This window comes from Gadus chalcogrammus, chromosome 8 (assembly GCF_026213295.1).
Source record: "Gadus chalcogrammus isolate NIFS_2021 chromosome 8, NIFS_Gcha_1.0, whole genome shotgun sequence".
NCBI classification, from domain to species: domain Eukaryota; kingdom Metazoa; phylum Chordata; class Actinopteri; order Gadiformes; family Gadidae; genus Gadus; species Gadus chalcogrammus.
In genome coordinates this window covers 9,669,603-9,686,244 of record NC_079419.1, presented here as the reverse complement: position 1 = coordinate 9,686,244, position 16,642 = coordinate 9,669,603, and the positions used below count along the sequence as shown (strand labels likewise).

The window sequence follows — 16,642 nt, the reverse complement described above, 5'->3', positions numbered from 1 at the left end:
GTATGGCGCTTTACCTGAAAGCTTTCCTCACAGAAGAACACTGCCTGCATGTTGTTCAACCTTGGGGTGAACCTAAAGCCAGCCCACCTCAAATTTCTTCTGCTAATAATTTGATGGAACTGACATTTTTCGCTCATTTTACCAGGCAAATCAGGTGTTCAGGTGTTTTCCCAGAACAGGTCTCTTAAATTAACGTGACATGACCTCTCTCTGTCGGAATAAGTAGACTTTATCAGTAGACCGGGAAATGCAAAGATTGATAGAAGCGATAACAGGATGTAGCACAAGCTTAATGGGGAAAGGGCTCACTGAAGGAATAATTAAATCAAGGTCATTTATTAAAACATTCTATGTTTTATGTAAGATCATTAAGGATGAAAGGATAGAAATTGGTGGATAATATTTTTCGGTCTCCTTAAAAAGTCTCATGTCAACCCATCAAGGAGGAAGCTAATTCTAATAACGGCAGATCTAGCACGAAACATGGATTACTGATATTATGACCCACTTAATATCACTATTCAATCTGAAATGGCGATAACCTTATTTTCACAGGTGGTTTGTTCATAAATTCTCTCCTCCCATTTATATACCTTGGCTCCTCCCACTTCCACTCTTCACTGCACTGAGATAGTTGATTGGCAGATGGCAGACAAGACAGTATATATCATTTGAATTTCTTTAAGAAGCTGCTTAATTTAACACTACACACAACTTTAACACATTTATATTTAATTGTGTGTTTGCGTGAATATGCGTGCTAATATAATGTGCGCATCTAACCGGACATAAATACTGCCACGCACCACCGGGGAAATTCTCACACAACAGGAAATTAAAAGAAAAACATGAGGGCAAGGGACTGACTTCCCCTAGATTAAGGCCCAATCCCATTTCTACCCTTACCCCTTCCCCTTACCCCTCCCCCTTGTTTTGAAGCATCGATGAGGCGACGGGCCGTGTATCGACCACCTCCTGAAGTCCAGGGAGCGTCGCAGCCTTGAACAGGACACTGTTGAGAAGGCTAATGCACACTTTGAAGCCGGGAAGGGGAATAAAGAGCCAAATACGACCACTTTCCGTATTCCGCACACACACAGATGTGCCCGGGTCGGAAGTGCTGAGGCATCAGTGGACGGGAAACACCGGAGAGGGAGGAAGAAGAAGGTCCCGTGAAAGGACAGCATCCCTCCCTGTAAACGGATAGCCAACCTCCCTGTAAACAGATAGCATGCCTCCTGTAAACAGATAGCATGCCTCCTGTAAATCGATAGCATGCCCCTGACCAACGGCCATGGCTTCCACTTGTCGCATCAGGGGTCAGGTACCCTCGATGAGGTTAAATGTCCCATCCTTTCGTTCAAGCCTATTAGTCAGCCGCCTCCCCCTCTCTCGGTTTCTCTGTGGCTTCGTGGTGGGGGCTCCCTGCTGGGAATGTGTCCCGCCGTGTGAATATAAAGCAGGGGAAGGGCATACATATTCAGCGACGCCCCCACCTGCTCCGCATCATTTCAAATAAAAGGAAAGGGGATGCCATCTGAACGGTGTGCGTGTGGAGAGGTGCCCTGCTATGGGAAACAGATGCCTCACCTTGAGCATCTGAATTGCCTATCAGGGAGGTCCAAATTCACTTTCTAAACTGAGTCGAATGTCATTGAGGTTGCTTTGATGTTACTCCTCCCCAGACGACCACCACCTTTTGCCGTTCTAGGCACGTCCCTCTCTTCCACGTTTCTTGCAAAGGCTTGGACTTAGGGTTCAGGCAGGGCTGTAGTTTGGCGTAGCACTCTTGGGGCTTGCGGTCATGGATTCAGTTGGGCTAGGGTTGGTTTATAGAACAAGGAATATTATGACGGCTGGTATCATGTCATTCACCGGGGATCAATCCAGTCATACTGTAGAGATCCCTGTAGGAGGGGGATTGGAATGGTTTCTGGTCCAATCGCTCTGCTCAAGGTAACGGCAGAAAGAGAACAGAATACACACAAGTAGAATAAGACGGGCTGTGTCCCGGCTTGATCTTACCACGGCGATCCCGTTTTGCTGTTGACTGTTGCCATCAAAGTCAAAATCAGCTTTATTGTCAATTCCCAAATATGTGCCAGACAAATGCGTTTGACTCTGACCCACGGCGCAATAAGTACAAAAGGATTCAATTTGGTAAAATGAATAAAAAGATATTATTTAAAATAAATACATTCTAAATAGTGCAAAGTTATTCTGAATAGTTCAAAGGTAGTCAAAACAAAATAAGAAAACAAAACCGTATGCGTACATTAAAGTATAACAAAAAGTGAATGGTCTTGGGGGCAGATGGGAGGGGTTTCAGAGTCCAGAGGTCGTGGGGGGGCAGAGGGGAGGTAAGGGAGAAAGGGCAGAGAGTTGAGCTTCCTGTTGAGCAACCTAACCTGAACACGTCCGCCGTGCCGTCCAATCAGATGCAGCGGGAGCTGACCTCCCGCCGGGCCGAGGGGGCGGACTTCAAGGAGGGGGGTCTGTCCGCCCCGCGTTCCCCTCGCTCCCCCCGCTCCCCTCGTTCGCCCTCGGCGGCGGCGGCGGCGCGCTCCCGCTCCGAGTCGGACGCCGCCGTGCCGGAGGACGTTCCGGGCGCCCGGGCCCGGCTCAAGGCCCAGACGGAGAGCCTGTTCCTGGACGCCCTGTCCCTGGACCCCATGGGCGGCCTGGGGGCCCCGGCACCGTGCCGCCTGGACAGCGAGAAGAGGTTCCCCTGCATGAAGGAGGCTAGTGTTGGCGTTTACCTTATACCTTTCTCCACCCCCGCTCGTCCCAGTTGGAGGTTAAAGGGGACATACTGTACCACCAGGTGTGAGTGGGGCTGGCCGTTACAAGCTGCGGTCTCTCATGTCATCACAAGTGGGCGTGGCCACTTAGATGAGTGACGGATGGATGAGCAGCGTTTGCTACAGTCCACTGGGTAGGCTGGTAGACTGATCTATCCAGCACACATCTAGGTGGACACGCCCCCTTGTGATGTCACTTGAGGCCGATTTTCAAAGCGGATTCTAATGGCTAATCACACTCACACCTGGTGGTATAATATGTCACCTTTAGAGCTACGCTGAGCAGTTTTGGCTTCCCCCCGCTTTGTTTGGATTTGGTTGTAGTTTGATTGAGTCTCGGGGTTCTCATGCATTTGTTTTGATGGCTGGCCATCGCTGTGGGTCCGACTGAACCCCTGTCACGCGACGCAAATAATTGAATCAAAACAAAGTGGGGCGAGATAAAATCACTGATGGCAGCTTTAATAAGTCATCATACTGTAAACTCCAACTGCTACACTTATCCCTGTGATTGGAGTGCAAAACAAAACGTCAACATTTACTCTCTAATCATTTAATTATGTGAGCGCAAAAGTAATTAGGCAAATCAAGACGCCTAGCAATCGATATCAATAAGCGCTGAGGACTGTTCCTTCCTATGGTTGATGTATTTTATTTTTTTACCGGTAGCAGGCGCTGAATGAGATATCCGAGCGAGAGAGCGGTCCCGAGTACCCTGAGGAGGAGATGAGCGGTGGGAATCTGTTCAGGTAACCCCCCCCCCAACACACACCACACACACACACACACACACACACACACACACACACACACACACACACACACACACACACACACACACACACACACACACACACACACACACACACACACACACACACACACACACACACCTCCCCCAAGAGCCGTTCTTCAGAGTCTTCATCCATTATTGTTACAAAAGGAGCTGCAGTTAATTTTAATCACTGCTGCATTTTCATTATTGCCACAACAGTTGGCATCCCACTGGGACTGAACTTTAAAGAATACGCTCCCCCCCGCTCCGTTGCTGCTCTGCTTGCGGAGGTAAAGAGTTATAAAGCCTCTGGGGGTGAACCTGTTGTGTTGCCTCTGCTGACTTCTATCAGAGGTAACGGTTAGTTCGTCTGTTCCCAGCAGTGATTTCAGTTGTTCTTTTCTTCGTGACGGATGGGTTTTCAAAAGAACATGTTATCTAACTCGAGAGTCCCTGTTGAATAATGCAGACCGTACTAATGCTGCATACTGCACTGCCTGCCCTTCAAACTGTCACGTCTCTGCGTCGTGAAGGTAATACTGTAAAACAGACTTCTGGAGCTGGAAGTGGATTATAACTGTTAACTGTGAACTATTCTGTCAAGGCCCGGGATTTCACAGTCCCTCTCATCCCTGTGTGTGTGTTTGTGTGCGCGCGTGCGCGTTCGCGTGCGCTCGTCTAATCCGCAGAGCCAAGTCGGTGTGCTCCATGAGCGACTTCCAGCGGCTGATGGACAGCTCGCCGTTCCTCCCGGACAAGAGTCGCCACGGCGACCAGGAGCGGGACGACGCCACGCCCCCCCTGTCGCCCGACGACCTCAAGTACATCGAGGAGTTCAACAGCAAGGGCTGGGACTTCCCCTCGGCCGGGGGGGCCGGCCCCGCGCCCCTGGAGGCCCTGGAGGCCTGGCCGTCGGAGCGGCCCCTGGAGGCCCACCCGGACCCCTTCACGCCGCCCGCCTGGTACCTCACCACCAGCGCCACCCTCACCACCAGCACCCTGAGCAGCCCCGAGCACTGCCACGCCATGCCAGCCGGCGAGGTCGGCGCCGACCACTACGCGGTCCACATCCTCCACAGCCCCCCCCGGCCCCTGGTGGTGTCCGAGTGCGCGGCCGCCGCGGGCTCCGCCGACGCCGACTTCCTGTACCCCCGAGGGAGCAAATCCAGAGGCGCTGGGGCGGAGGGCGTGTCCGGGACGGCGGCGACGGCGGACGAGGTGTTTGGCGGCGGCGGTGGCGTCCGCTGGTCCGGCCAGCCGCCCCTCTGCCCCACGGTGGGCTACGCCTCCTCGCTGGACCTGCAGCTCTCCCGGAACCTGAGCGACGACATGAAGGAGGTGGCGTTCTCCGTGCGGAACGCCGTCCGCTCGCCGCCGGGCCCGGCGCTGCGGGACACGGCGTGCCAGACCAACGGCTTCACCACGCGCGGCACGCAGACCACGCAGACCATCAGCGTGGGCCTGCAGACGGACGCGCTGCGCGCCCCGACCAGCAGCCCCCACCGCTGCCACACCCCCAAGGGCGGGGGCTCCACGCCCGTCTCCTCGCCGTCCCGCGGCCCCCGCAAGGTGCCCTACTCGCCCGGGGGCCAGAGCAAGTTCGAGCGGCCCTGCTGCTCGCCCAAGTACGGCTCGCCCAAGCTCCAGCGCAAGCTGTCGGCGTCGGGGAAGGGGTCGGCGGAGCTGGCGCCCGCCTGCAGCCGGACGCCGCCCCCGGCTCTCGTCGCCCCCGCCGCCGCCGCCGCCGGCAGCGCCGCGGCGCCGAAGGGCAACAGCGAGTCGGCGTGGGCGCGCTCCACCACCACGCGCGACAGCCCCGTGCACACCACCATCAACGACGGCCTCTCCAGCCTCTTCAACATCATCGACCACACGCCCGTGGCCTACGACCCGCTGCAGAAGTTCAACAAGTCGCCCAGCCGCGCCGCCAGGGCCACGCCGCCGCCCACGGCCGAGCCCAGCCCCGCCCACGCAGCCCCGGACCCCTGGGTGGCGGCGGCGGTGGCGGCGCAGGAGTACCCCCGGGCGTGTCGCGGGCGTTCGCCCAGCCCCGTGGAGATGCACGGCGGGGAGAGGACCCCCGAGGTGGGGCCCAGCGTGCGGCAGGACCTGTCGGCGCCGCCGGGCTACTCGCTGGCGGAGAACGCGGCGCGCATCCTCAACAAGAAGCTCCTGGAGCAGGGCTGCAGGGAGGAGAGGAGGCCGTCGGCCGGGGGCCCCGGGGGGCCCGGACACAACGGCAGGGACGGCTCCAGGCACACCGACGCGGACAGAGGCGCGGCCGGATGTATCGAGGTAAATGTGTTCGTACCGCAGGGACGGGGCTAAACAGAATCGCTGTTTTCTCCTGGTCTCCCCCCCCCCCCTCCCCCATAAGTGGTTATTGGACATCGATACAGGGGTTACAATGCCTTGCAGTTGAGGGTGAAAGTGTGTTCATGCAAATGTGGAGGATCTATGTGTGAGGTGGAAGGGCTTTGTACACACTTTTCACGTGCTGAGCTCACCTGAGTGCATGGGGTTTGTTGTTGCACAGACAACACTCAATCTTTTTTGCAATAGTGGCTCAATGTTCCTCAGCGGTATATTCCTTCTGATGCACTGGATAACATAATGCGTCACGAAAGATGGAAATTATTTCAACAGAAGACGAGGCAGGACTAATGAGTATCCAGTACTCATGCATTAATCTTTGCAATAATTTAGATATCATTTCAGCTAATAATGATCATTTAACAGATGTGTGTTAAATGAATTCCAAAAATCCAAGCTACACTGTTCGGATTCCTAAACCTTTACCTTCAATCCATTCATTTTTCGTGCATCTCTTCTTCAGATATATATATCTAGATATGGATATCTTAACCGAGTCAGTTACATGTGATTACTGCCATGTTAATGTTTGTATATTTTTTTCTTAGATTGAGACTACTGACTGATGCAATGGTAATGTTTCATAATTTATCTTTCATATGCACTAGTGTTACTTCATCCGTTTCACTTTGCGTTTTGGTGACTAGAGAGAAACTTCCACTTCTTCGCACTGCCTCTAGCTTGGTAATCACCTCTTTGCTAATACTACACACATCTACAGGCTTTCGACTGCTTGCAAACATTGGGTGAATACCAATATATGCAGTGGGTTATGATACAACAGAGAGTTTAATTATATTATCTTGACTAAAACATCACCCAGAATCCTGGTGATTTAATGTGTAGTGGGTTGTTATTGGGGCTAGTTTGATGCAATCAGCCCTTAAAGGCTCAGTTAAGGTTTCCCGTCGACGCGACGCGATGACCACGCAGACGCTTCGACGCGGTCGTGAACCTGTTTTGGTTCTGCGTGGGGTTTTAGTGAGCGGACCAATCACAGCCCTTGCTGCTGCGTCGCGTCGACGCAGGGTTAACGTTTTTGGGGAGGCGCACGTCAGGCCCTGGACGCAAGGAGGGTCCGCAAGGATGTAATGGGTCCGGAGACCCCTTTGCGTTGCGTCGACGTCAAACAATAATCAGCCCATAAGTTGTGACGTTATAGGACAAACACAGGTGTTGCTCATACCACTAATATTACGGGTCTGCTCCTTTTATGGAGCCTGGTACCTAAAGACTGACACCTGTGTGATTGAGGATGACGAGTCAGTGTGGGCAGCTCCTCTTCTGATGTCTGTGGAGAGTTTGGTGTTGAAACTGTGGGAGGAAATGGAAGGAACTAATGGAAATAAAGAGATTTATACGCAGAATTAAATCAAGCTGAATATATGCATGACTTGATGGCTTTTATTTTCCCATGGGTCATGGTTTCTGTTCTTCGGTTGGTTAATAATGTATTGCCACATGTGTGTTGGTAGCTAGATGTATGAATACAAGGCAACACTTGGCTGACGTTAAGACTTTGTTTCAGTCGTAACAGACCCATGGCACAATAAGACTCCATATCCCCATATGTACCAATTGCCTGCTGTGGTAGTCTGTAGTATTATTATTATTATTATTATTACTATAAAGCCAGCTGCTGATCACTTCCCCCTTTTTAGTATATCATTAGCATTAGACTACTACTCCAAGTGCGATTCTGTTGGTTAAATACAATAGATAGCAGTGATTCTAGCACAGCATCCCAGTCGATTCTGGTGTTCTCCAAGCTGGCAAGAAGTTGAAATCGGTCTGGGTTTTGTTCCTGCAATCTCCAAGGGACACCTGCGTACACACACTACACGCTCACTCTTCACACGCCTCACTTGAATGTTCCTCTTATGCCTCCCTGTGATGTGGCCTTGTGATGCCAAGCCACTGTGTCTCAGTCTGTGTAGCATGTCTAGCTAGGTATTTGGTAACCACGGTGACAGCAGGTGTGGATGCCTGTGATGTTGTGAATACCTGGCCCTCACCAACGTGTGGCTCCACGTGTGGTTGATAAAACAAAGAACCCCCCCTCCACACCCCCCCCCCCCCTCTAGTGAATAACATCTCCCGCTCTTTTGCTTTTCCCCTTCCTCCCTCCTGCCTTTATAATCCTCCGCTCTCTGTCTCTCTCTCTGCTCTCCTGCCTCTCTACTGTGTCCTTGCCCAGAACCTCACTGTTACACTAACCGCACCGTGGGGACTCTAGCTTTCTGCCTGTCTCCGCGATGTAAGTTCCTCTTCCTTGTCCTCCAACCCAAATCCTCCTCCTCCTCCTCCTCCTCTTCCTCTTCCTCTTCTCCTCTCAAACGATCTTTGACCGGCCCTGACATGGTGGTGGTTTTCACGGGGGGGGGGGGTGGGCGGGGTCTTGTGTCACCTTAACCCCGCCACCGTCACCCCCACCCCCCCTCATAAATGCATGTCTCACACAGGACAACAGGCTGACGTTTGGTCACGGCGTCTGGGGCCGCCACCGGAGCGGTCTTCACGTTGTACTGCATTCTCATTTTGTGTTGTGTTGTGTGGTGTCGTGTTGTGTTGTGTGTTTGCATGCTTTAACCGTGTGATTCGTCTGTGTTGGACCCGGTTCAATTAACAAAAGAGTCATCGCTTTATAAACGGACTGGGAAAATAAATTCAATAAATTGATTCTAAACTTCTCAATTTAACTACACAATTTAATTTGTCTACGACAGCCATGACTCGGGATTTATAATCATCAGGCTCTAAACAATAACATTTAACTAGCCATTGCCCAATTCACTGGTGGATCGTTCCTCCTCTCTTTATCAATGAGGTCTGTGGGGAAAAAAAAGAAAGACTGAGAGAAAATCGCTGGCAACATTTGACTAAATTGTCGGCTTTAGCGAAAAACTGGCAAAGTTCAGGTTTGAATTTCAGCCGAGCGGCATACCCTAAAAACAAGGATGTCGATACAAAATTAAAAGCATATAGATGTAATATAGTGCCCAAATATAGTCCCCTTTGCACTTTATTTCCGAAGCTCTTGGAAGCGGTACCCTTACTCGGCGTGTTGAACCACCAGTGTGTGAAATGGGCCTAAAGCGATGACACCTTTTGGGGACAGTTTTCACTTTCAAAGGCACCCATTCCCCAAGAGAGGTTGTTTCTAACCGGTACGTCCTCCCCAGGTCCCTGTGGCTGGTCTGTCTCCACATCTCTAACTGGATAGGCTGTGGCATTGTACGTCAATCCCTTTTGTCCTATTCAATATTATTATTTAATTTTTTTATCAAAATGCTCTCTCTTTTTCCTCGTTATTAATTATTTCCAGTTCTGCTCACACTAACAAACAACCGCCAAATGACTCACTGACAACAATTGCTTCTTAACGCTCATCTCTCTGCTTCCTGTCACCTCCGTGGCTTATATGTGTGATGATCCTAATCCGGATATTGCAGCAGTTTGTATTTATTTATTGTTTTGCATGCCGATTTCCCCACAGCCTTTCCAGCTTGAGGATGTGGGGCGTGGGGGGGGGGGGGGGGGTGGTTTAATGTGATACGGATGTATTCACTGTGGTTGGTCACTTCCTGTAGCTCACTTCCATGTCAATGGTGCATGATTGTTGCCATGCTGGTGTGCGTGGGGAGCGAGCCGTTGTCATTACTTTGATTAAGAACTGTGTATGACGTAGGCCATAAAGTTATGATTATACAGAGGTCAAAGTGATTCACCTGGGGTGCAGGTATCCTATTGGTTCAGTCTGTCCATTAAGTCCTGTGTCACCTGGGTCATCTACCGCATCTGGCATCTGTATTTTAAACTTGGATGTATATACATGTATATATATATATCCTTTTTTTTTCATCCAAAACCTTCCTTTTGAAAACACTTTCTTTCAGCGTCCCTTAATCTTGGTTTCTTCAGTTCAGCACGATAGACTGCTGTCTAATCAGTAAAAAGAATCCACCAGAGAGGAAGTAAATAACAAATCATGGTTCAGGCTGGGGTGTGAGTACGATGGCCTGTCATGATGGATCAGGCAGGGCATTCCCACTAACCTTCTGCATCCAAACCTCAGCATCACCCCACTACTCATGGTTTCTCATGTCCGTGGATGAGATTCATCTTCTTTGTGTGCTTTTGTCCTTCTCACAAGTCTTCAATTCAAACACACACTCTTTCGTATGCCTTCCATTCTCGTGCACAATTTGTTTTACTCACTCAGTTTGTGTCGGGACTCATTCTAGCCTCACATCCTCACACTAGATACCAGCTTCCGAGCTGTCTTTATCATCTTCTTTTTTTTTTTAATGTATTTATTTTTCGTTTAATTATTGTAGTTCTGACACACTCCTTCTCATTGGCTAGGACCTTCCACGCTCCCCGGTGGCCCCGCCCCTCGACTCCTGCTTCCTGAGGCCGGCGCGCCCCGCCCACCGCCGGCCCCCCTCCCGCTGGGCCACACACTCCCCCACCTCCTCCCCCAGGTGGAGCAACGGGGCGCAAAAGAGGTTCACCTTCCCCCCACCACTGGAACACAGCAAGAGCATACCGGAGCAGGAGGAGGCGGGGCTACAGGAGCACTCTCCCACATAAGCCCCGCCCCCTCCTTCAGCTCCACCCCCAACTCCTTCTTCTTCTTCTTCTCGTCCGATCTCTTCTCTCCATCTCTACCTGCCTCTCCTCAGCGGAGCCAGTACCTCAACCTCAAACTGACTCGTCGCAAAGAGACTCCAAGAGGGGGTGGAGCCAGATGGGTTAAAGCTCCACCCCCCCCCTCAGTAGCACCAGCCAATGACCAATGAGGAAAGGGCAGCGGAACCTCTTCCTTCCTCTGGAGAAGAACCTGGAATGTACTGTAACATCATGGACAGACAACAACAACTCTCACTTACATTTCCATAAGAGGTGCCTGTAAACACTTGTGTTATTCCCAGCCCCATATTTTATTCTTTCAGGTGTCAAAGAGAATCAGCCGTTATGTTCATTCAAATATAAAGTTTACACACCTTTTTTTTGGGTACGTTTACAACTTTTTTGTTTTGGGTTCATTCGTTATCATTTAATTTTTAATCCGCAGACTAAATGTTTTTGTTTTTGTTCTGTTGAACAAAAGCACACTTTTTTTTTGTCCTGTGTCTTACAGCTTGCACCCAGGCCACTTTTGTTTTTTTTTGTCCATAACACAGAAGAGGAAGAAACTATCTTTTGTGCTTCACTGAAGCAGGAACACATGATGTCATTTCTGATGCTAATGTATTTATGTATTTTTACTTCAAAAGAGGAATGTTGTTGGGGTCTGCAAAATGCTAAGACCAACAAATGATTAACCGTATGCATAATTTGGAAGGCAAATGTACAAATATAGGTCAGCTATTTATTTTTGCATGCCTTTTGAACACATTAGCACTTTAGTGCACGTGCATAGGAGCTATTGTCACTCGTGCTCACTCGACTCCACTGTAAAGGGCGGGAAAAAATCATTGTGAAGCAAACTGTTAATGCTGTTGTTTTGTTGTCACATTCTTTGCAATGACTCAACGTTAAACCACAATTTATAAGGAGTTTATTGGACCCACTGGGCACTGGATTTGTACAGTGGTGCCAGTGGGATATTAATTACTTTTTTCTTTCAAAGAAAAGGGGATTATGGGAAAAAAATATGAATGTTTTAAACGAAAAGTCTATGTCAGAAGTCTAACTATCTATAGTCTGTTTAATTGGTAATAAACTTGAATGTGGATTTATAAGACTTGCTGTTTTGTGGAGATTGTTGCAGAAGACGTTCACTCTTAAAGCGGTATATATGGTAGCATGTATGCATAATATCATATATACTGTACATGCATACATGCATTGGAAAAATTAAGATTATGCAATCATATGTGCCAGTGGGCTCGACGTGATCTTCACAGCACGGCTACTTCAGGAAAGTGCATAGAACAAAGTAGGACTACTTAAGGCTTAGTTATGGTTTGGCGTTAACACAATGACCACGCGGTCGCTTCGACGCAGTCGGGAACCTGTTTTGGTTCTGCTTCGGGTTTATGTCGGGTCTGCGTTAGCGGACCAATCACAGCCCTGGCTGCTGCGTCGCTTTGACGCAAGGTTACAATTTTTGGGAAGCGCACATCAGGCCCTTGCGGTGAACACAAGGAGGGTCTGCAAGAACGTATGGGTCCTTAAACCCCTTTGCGTTGCGTGAACATAAAACCATAACCAAGCCTTTAGCGTTGCCCCAAACATCCACTGCCCATTCCACAATGGCTGGTGTGACCATAGGAGGTCAACGGAAGAGTCTCTGCCCCTGCCTGTACCCACAGCAGGGGTAAGACATGGGGGTTTGCATGCTGGTCCGTGTGCTCTTCAACAGCTTCCTCCCGTTGGATGGAGACGTTCTCAGCATCCGGAGGCTCCGAGCGACCGCCAGGCTGTCTAGGGAGCGGCTGGTTGAGCCTCGGCACACAGATGATGACTGTGTCTGTTCCGGCTCCATCCTTTGCTGAAACCCAAAACCGGATCATCAGCCGCCCCTCTGGGAGACTCCGGCGCCGGTTCTTCCAGAACATCACGCCCATATAGGCTGTCGTTGCATTCTATGGACAACCATAAGCAAGTAAGTGTGTGTCTGTGTGTGTGTGTGTGTGTGGGAGAATTTGTTTGTGGGAGAGAGAGTGTGCTTGTACTGCAGTACACAGGATTATAGCCGCTCGGTTGGAGTCAGACATGGGGAACATAACAAAGACCGTGGTGGCATCCAAGGAGGCCCTTGCACAGATCAATGTACCCAGTTTATCAGGGAATAATGACCTTGTATACATCAGAATAGGTATCAGGAGGGGTGTATGAGCGTCCGTGGTTCAGTCCTGCTACAGCCGTTTTTGTTCAGTCTTTTATGCATTTTTTATATTTTCTCTTTACAGGATTTCTTGTGCCTTTATGGACGGGAGAGTGAATAGAGCTTGGCAAGTGTTTGAGAAAAGAGGTGAATGACATGAAGCGTAGGTGGGGGGTAATCAAACCTGGGTCGCTACACGGCATGCTGCCTACAATGGAGGGTTCACCTGCCCGCTGTTTGATCCGCCCCCTACTCTGTTGCTTCCTGACATTAAGCCAGTGGTTCATGCTTGATGACCGAGGAAGAGGCGAGGCAGACTATACTACCTTTTGAGTTTGAGGGGAGAAGGAAGAAAGCCTTAGGATTTCACTGAATATTTTAGTGCCACGGTGTAAGATTTGAGGTCAGGCTGGGACTTAGCTGATGGAGGTAAGAGACAGGTAAAGAGACAGGTAAAGAGAGAGGGAAAGATGCTGCGTTCCAGACAACTTGAACTCTGATAAAACGAGCTCCGACTTGTTATTAATGAATCGAACGGTTGTCCACCTCTGAATTACAGGTTGTGGCAAATTGAGGTATAATTTCCGACGGCTTTTCCGATTTAACACGGCGACCTTCATTGTCAATGGTAAGAATCCAATTATTATAAAAAGACGTTTTAACACGTATTTCATCTGTAATTATGCAAAATGTTTTATAATTTATATTTCTACATAAAATAATTTAGAATCAAACTCATTTTTTATATTATCTCCAATCTGCAGTCACCTACTGCGTCTCTTCTCTTCTTCATATATTTCCAAAAGAAGCATGAATTGCTGCTGCCAATATTTTCAGTATTCATCAATAAGCCGCTATATGCTGAACATCCTTCCGGCATCCATGGTTTCCCCCCCCCCCCCCCCCCCCTGAATTTATTGACAGCTTGATGCCGGGAAATCTCTGAGTTGAACGTTCTGAGTTCTGTTTTGATGCGGTATCGGTCCTCTCTTTCTTGGAGTGATCATACATAATGAATGCTGGCCTGGCTAAGCTGCAGGCCATTAGCTTCTGATGGGCTAGGGGCTGGACAAGCAGAGGGGAAGATGCTGGCTTTTACATCCCTGCACACGCAGAGAGGACAGGAACCTGCTACTGAATTATTTATTGTGTGTCAGGGTCCACACACACACACACACACACACACACACACACACACACACACACACACACACACACACACCTCCCTTAAGTACATCGGACAGTTGATACCCGTCACATCAAGAAATCTGAGGGGGCATTTCACCTCAAAGAACATGATGGAGGACACTTGTGTTTTGAATGTTTGCAGTGTTTGAGTTGCAATTGACCCTGCAGAGATCTATTGGCAGGTTCAACTCTCGTGTGTCAGAGTAATAACGTTTAAATTACTCAATTGATTTCAATGGGTTGTTTCAATGGGTTGTTTATTTAAAGGTTTATGATCTACGTGGAGTAAAAAAGCAATTGATGATTTTATATCAAATATATATTTATAATTGTTTACAGTTCATTCTTGGCCTCAATGGTATCCATCTATGATTTTATATCCAGTATATATTTATAATTGTTTATAGTTCATTCTTGGACTCTATGGTATCTTCGGTTGTGGTTCATACTTGCGCACTCTCGTACAGGGAATGAATCTCTTTAGGGCCGCCTCTGTGAAAAGGGTATTTTCTGTCATTTCTTGCCCGTCCTCAAACAGCATAATAGCTTGAGCCGGCATTTCCATCAATAACAAATGACAGCAGAGAAAAACACATAAAGGTCCCATTGAACAGTATATTTATGTGATTAAAGATCACCATACCGTGACACATTGGATCTCAAGTGTAATCACAATTGCCCTCAATTGTTCCCTCTGGTCATTACACACACACGCACACACAGAAGACGGTAGAATAGCATTGTGAGAAATGAAATTAGAGTTCCTTCTATTTCCGGCGCTGATATCCGATTAATTACATAGAGCTGCGAAATGCACGCTGGGCTCTAATGCTAAGTAGTTTGTCATGATGTCCAATTAAAAGATAAGACCTCCTCAAATGAATAAGGTCTTGGGTCTCCGGTTAGAAAGGTTACAGGATGTTTTCCTTAAAGTGATAAATGTTGGAGGTGTGTGTAAAAAAAAAAAAATCATTGACCTCCGAACAAGCATAGGTAATGAGAAAGACGCAGAGAGATAGTGCTACAGGAGTGTATTCCTGTGTTGGACAGCACTGCCTCGGCTGAGCTCGTCCCTATAGGACAGCGTGAGCTCCGGGAGGCCTATGAATAAATCAAAACAACTTGATGTCCGTCGTTCCCCAGCAGCAGGGGTGGTTCTATATTTAGTCACGTGAATCTACTCCTGGGTCACGAATGGAGTTTACTTAGGCTATATGCTTATTCCAGTTTTTTTTTTACATAGGATCAGTTGAAAGCACTTTTTTAAATAGCATTCTTACAAAAAATGAAGATGAGAGACTGAATCTAATCATTCAACAAGCAACCTCCTTCTCCCTAGTTTGATGAATAGTGCATCATATTTCTCAGTTTTAATGTTCAGAAGAGCATTCCCACATCTCAGTTTGCTTCTGCTCAACAGATGTGACACATAGTTTACATAACAACTTGTCTAGCCTCTCTACATTGACTCAGGGAGATGGCATAAGATGTAGGCCTACTGTGAGGATATTTTGTATGGATAACAAACACAGGAGGCTTTCCGTTGATATAAAATGATGTGTAGCCTACTACTCCAAGGTATATTTTAATTTTTTTAAATGAACACTCGGGCAATGTAGGTTAAATTCAGATCCATGTAACATTTCCTTCAAGAGGAACTACTTTTCTGCAGTTTGTTTCGTCATATTATGTCGTTTTTTAACCCCTTTGACAAAAGTTGCGCGCGCTATAAACATACAATGGGTGCGTGGTTATAACTGCTTTAATGTCCCAACAACATCCGGACTCTCGCTCCAAACTGTCCGGGGTTCACATCAAACAGCATTGAGCATCATGCAATGGTCCACACGTTAAGCCCTCACGACATAGGCCCAGCGCTGCAGCTTTGCGCTCGTTGCGCTCGTTGAGCTTCGCGCGACGGTTTGGGCACTCCGGTGCGATTAGCGTGTTGTCAACATGCCAACATGGATAATTTCCATTGAACGAGGAGGAAGACGTCTCTGACCAAGGACTGGATGAGGCTGGCGCCTGGCGTGCTGCTGTTCCCACTTGGTACCCAGTGGGGCCCCGGACCCCTATCCAGTGTAGGCCCCTATGTATAGAGTCTCTTTTGATTGGAATCCGTTTTGAACTGCTGACCGCGGATCTGCTTAACAACCATTCACTTTGGTTCTCAGAGCCCTACTTGGGTTCATCGAAGTTTAGAATAATGGCATTATTCTGATGAATAGCGTATTAGCATAATTCTGGAAACAGTCATGAGTCGCATATGCGTCTATTGCGATCGCCTGTGATGGTTCATTCAACAGGTGCACGGCCGAGCATAGAAACAGGGCCATTATACATTTCGACCGACGCATTCACAGTGTGCCAATCCCGTGGTCAGGCTGACCATGATGCATGGAAAATAACAAGACACTTGTGTTTATGCCGTTGTACTGAGATTAACCGGGCCTCTAATCCAATCGCGCCATCTGTCTTTCTATAGAAGAGCGTTTGCGTCGCTCTTGACTTGTCCTTTGTGTCTGTGTTATTATTTGCCATTGACCTGCAAGAAGTACTCTCCACGGAACATATGCAGCCTATATACACACACACAGACAGATTTACCTACATAAACACACGGTGAGATATAACTCTCTCTCTTGTCTTGAACGCAGTATATATTTA

General features: G+C 48.6%; 1 protein-coding gene across 1 annotated transcript in view; it reads left to right on the top strand.

The window, feature by feature from the left end:
* Positions 1 to 10,542, top strand: part of LOC130387242 (microtubule cross-linking factor 1) — a 56,579-nt gene extending 46,037 nt beyond the window's left edge. The window contains exons 12-15 of the mRNA XM_056596256.1: positions 2,439 to 2,741; positions 3,474 to 3,550; positions 4,233 to 5,871; positions 10,315 to 10,542. Coding sequence (XP_056452231.1) covers positions 2,439 to 2,741; positions 3,474 to 3,550; positions 4,233 to 5,871; positions 10,315 to 10,542 — 2,247 coding nt within the window. The remainder of the gene's footprint in view (positions 1 to 2,438; positions 2,742 to 3,473; positions 3,551 to 4,232; positions 5,872 to 10,314) is intronic.
* The last annotated feature ends 6,100 nt before the right edge of the window (positions 10,543 to 16,642 follow it).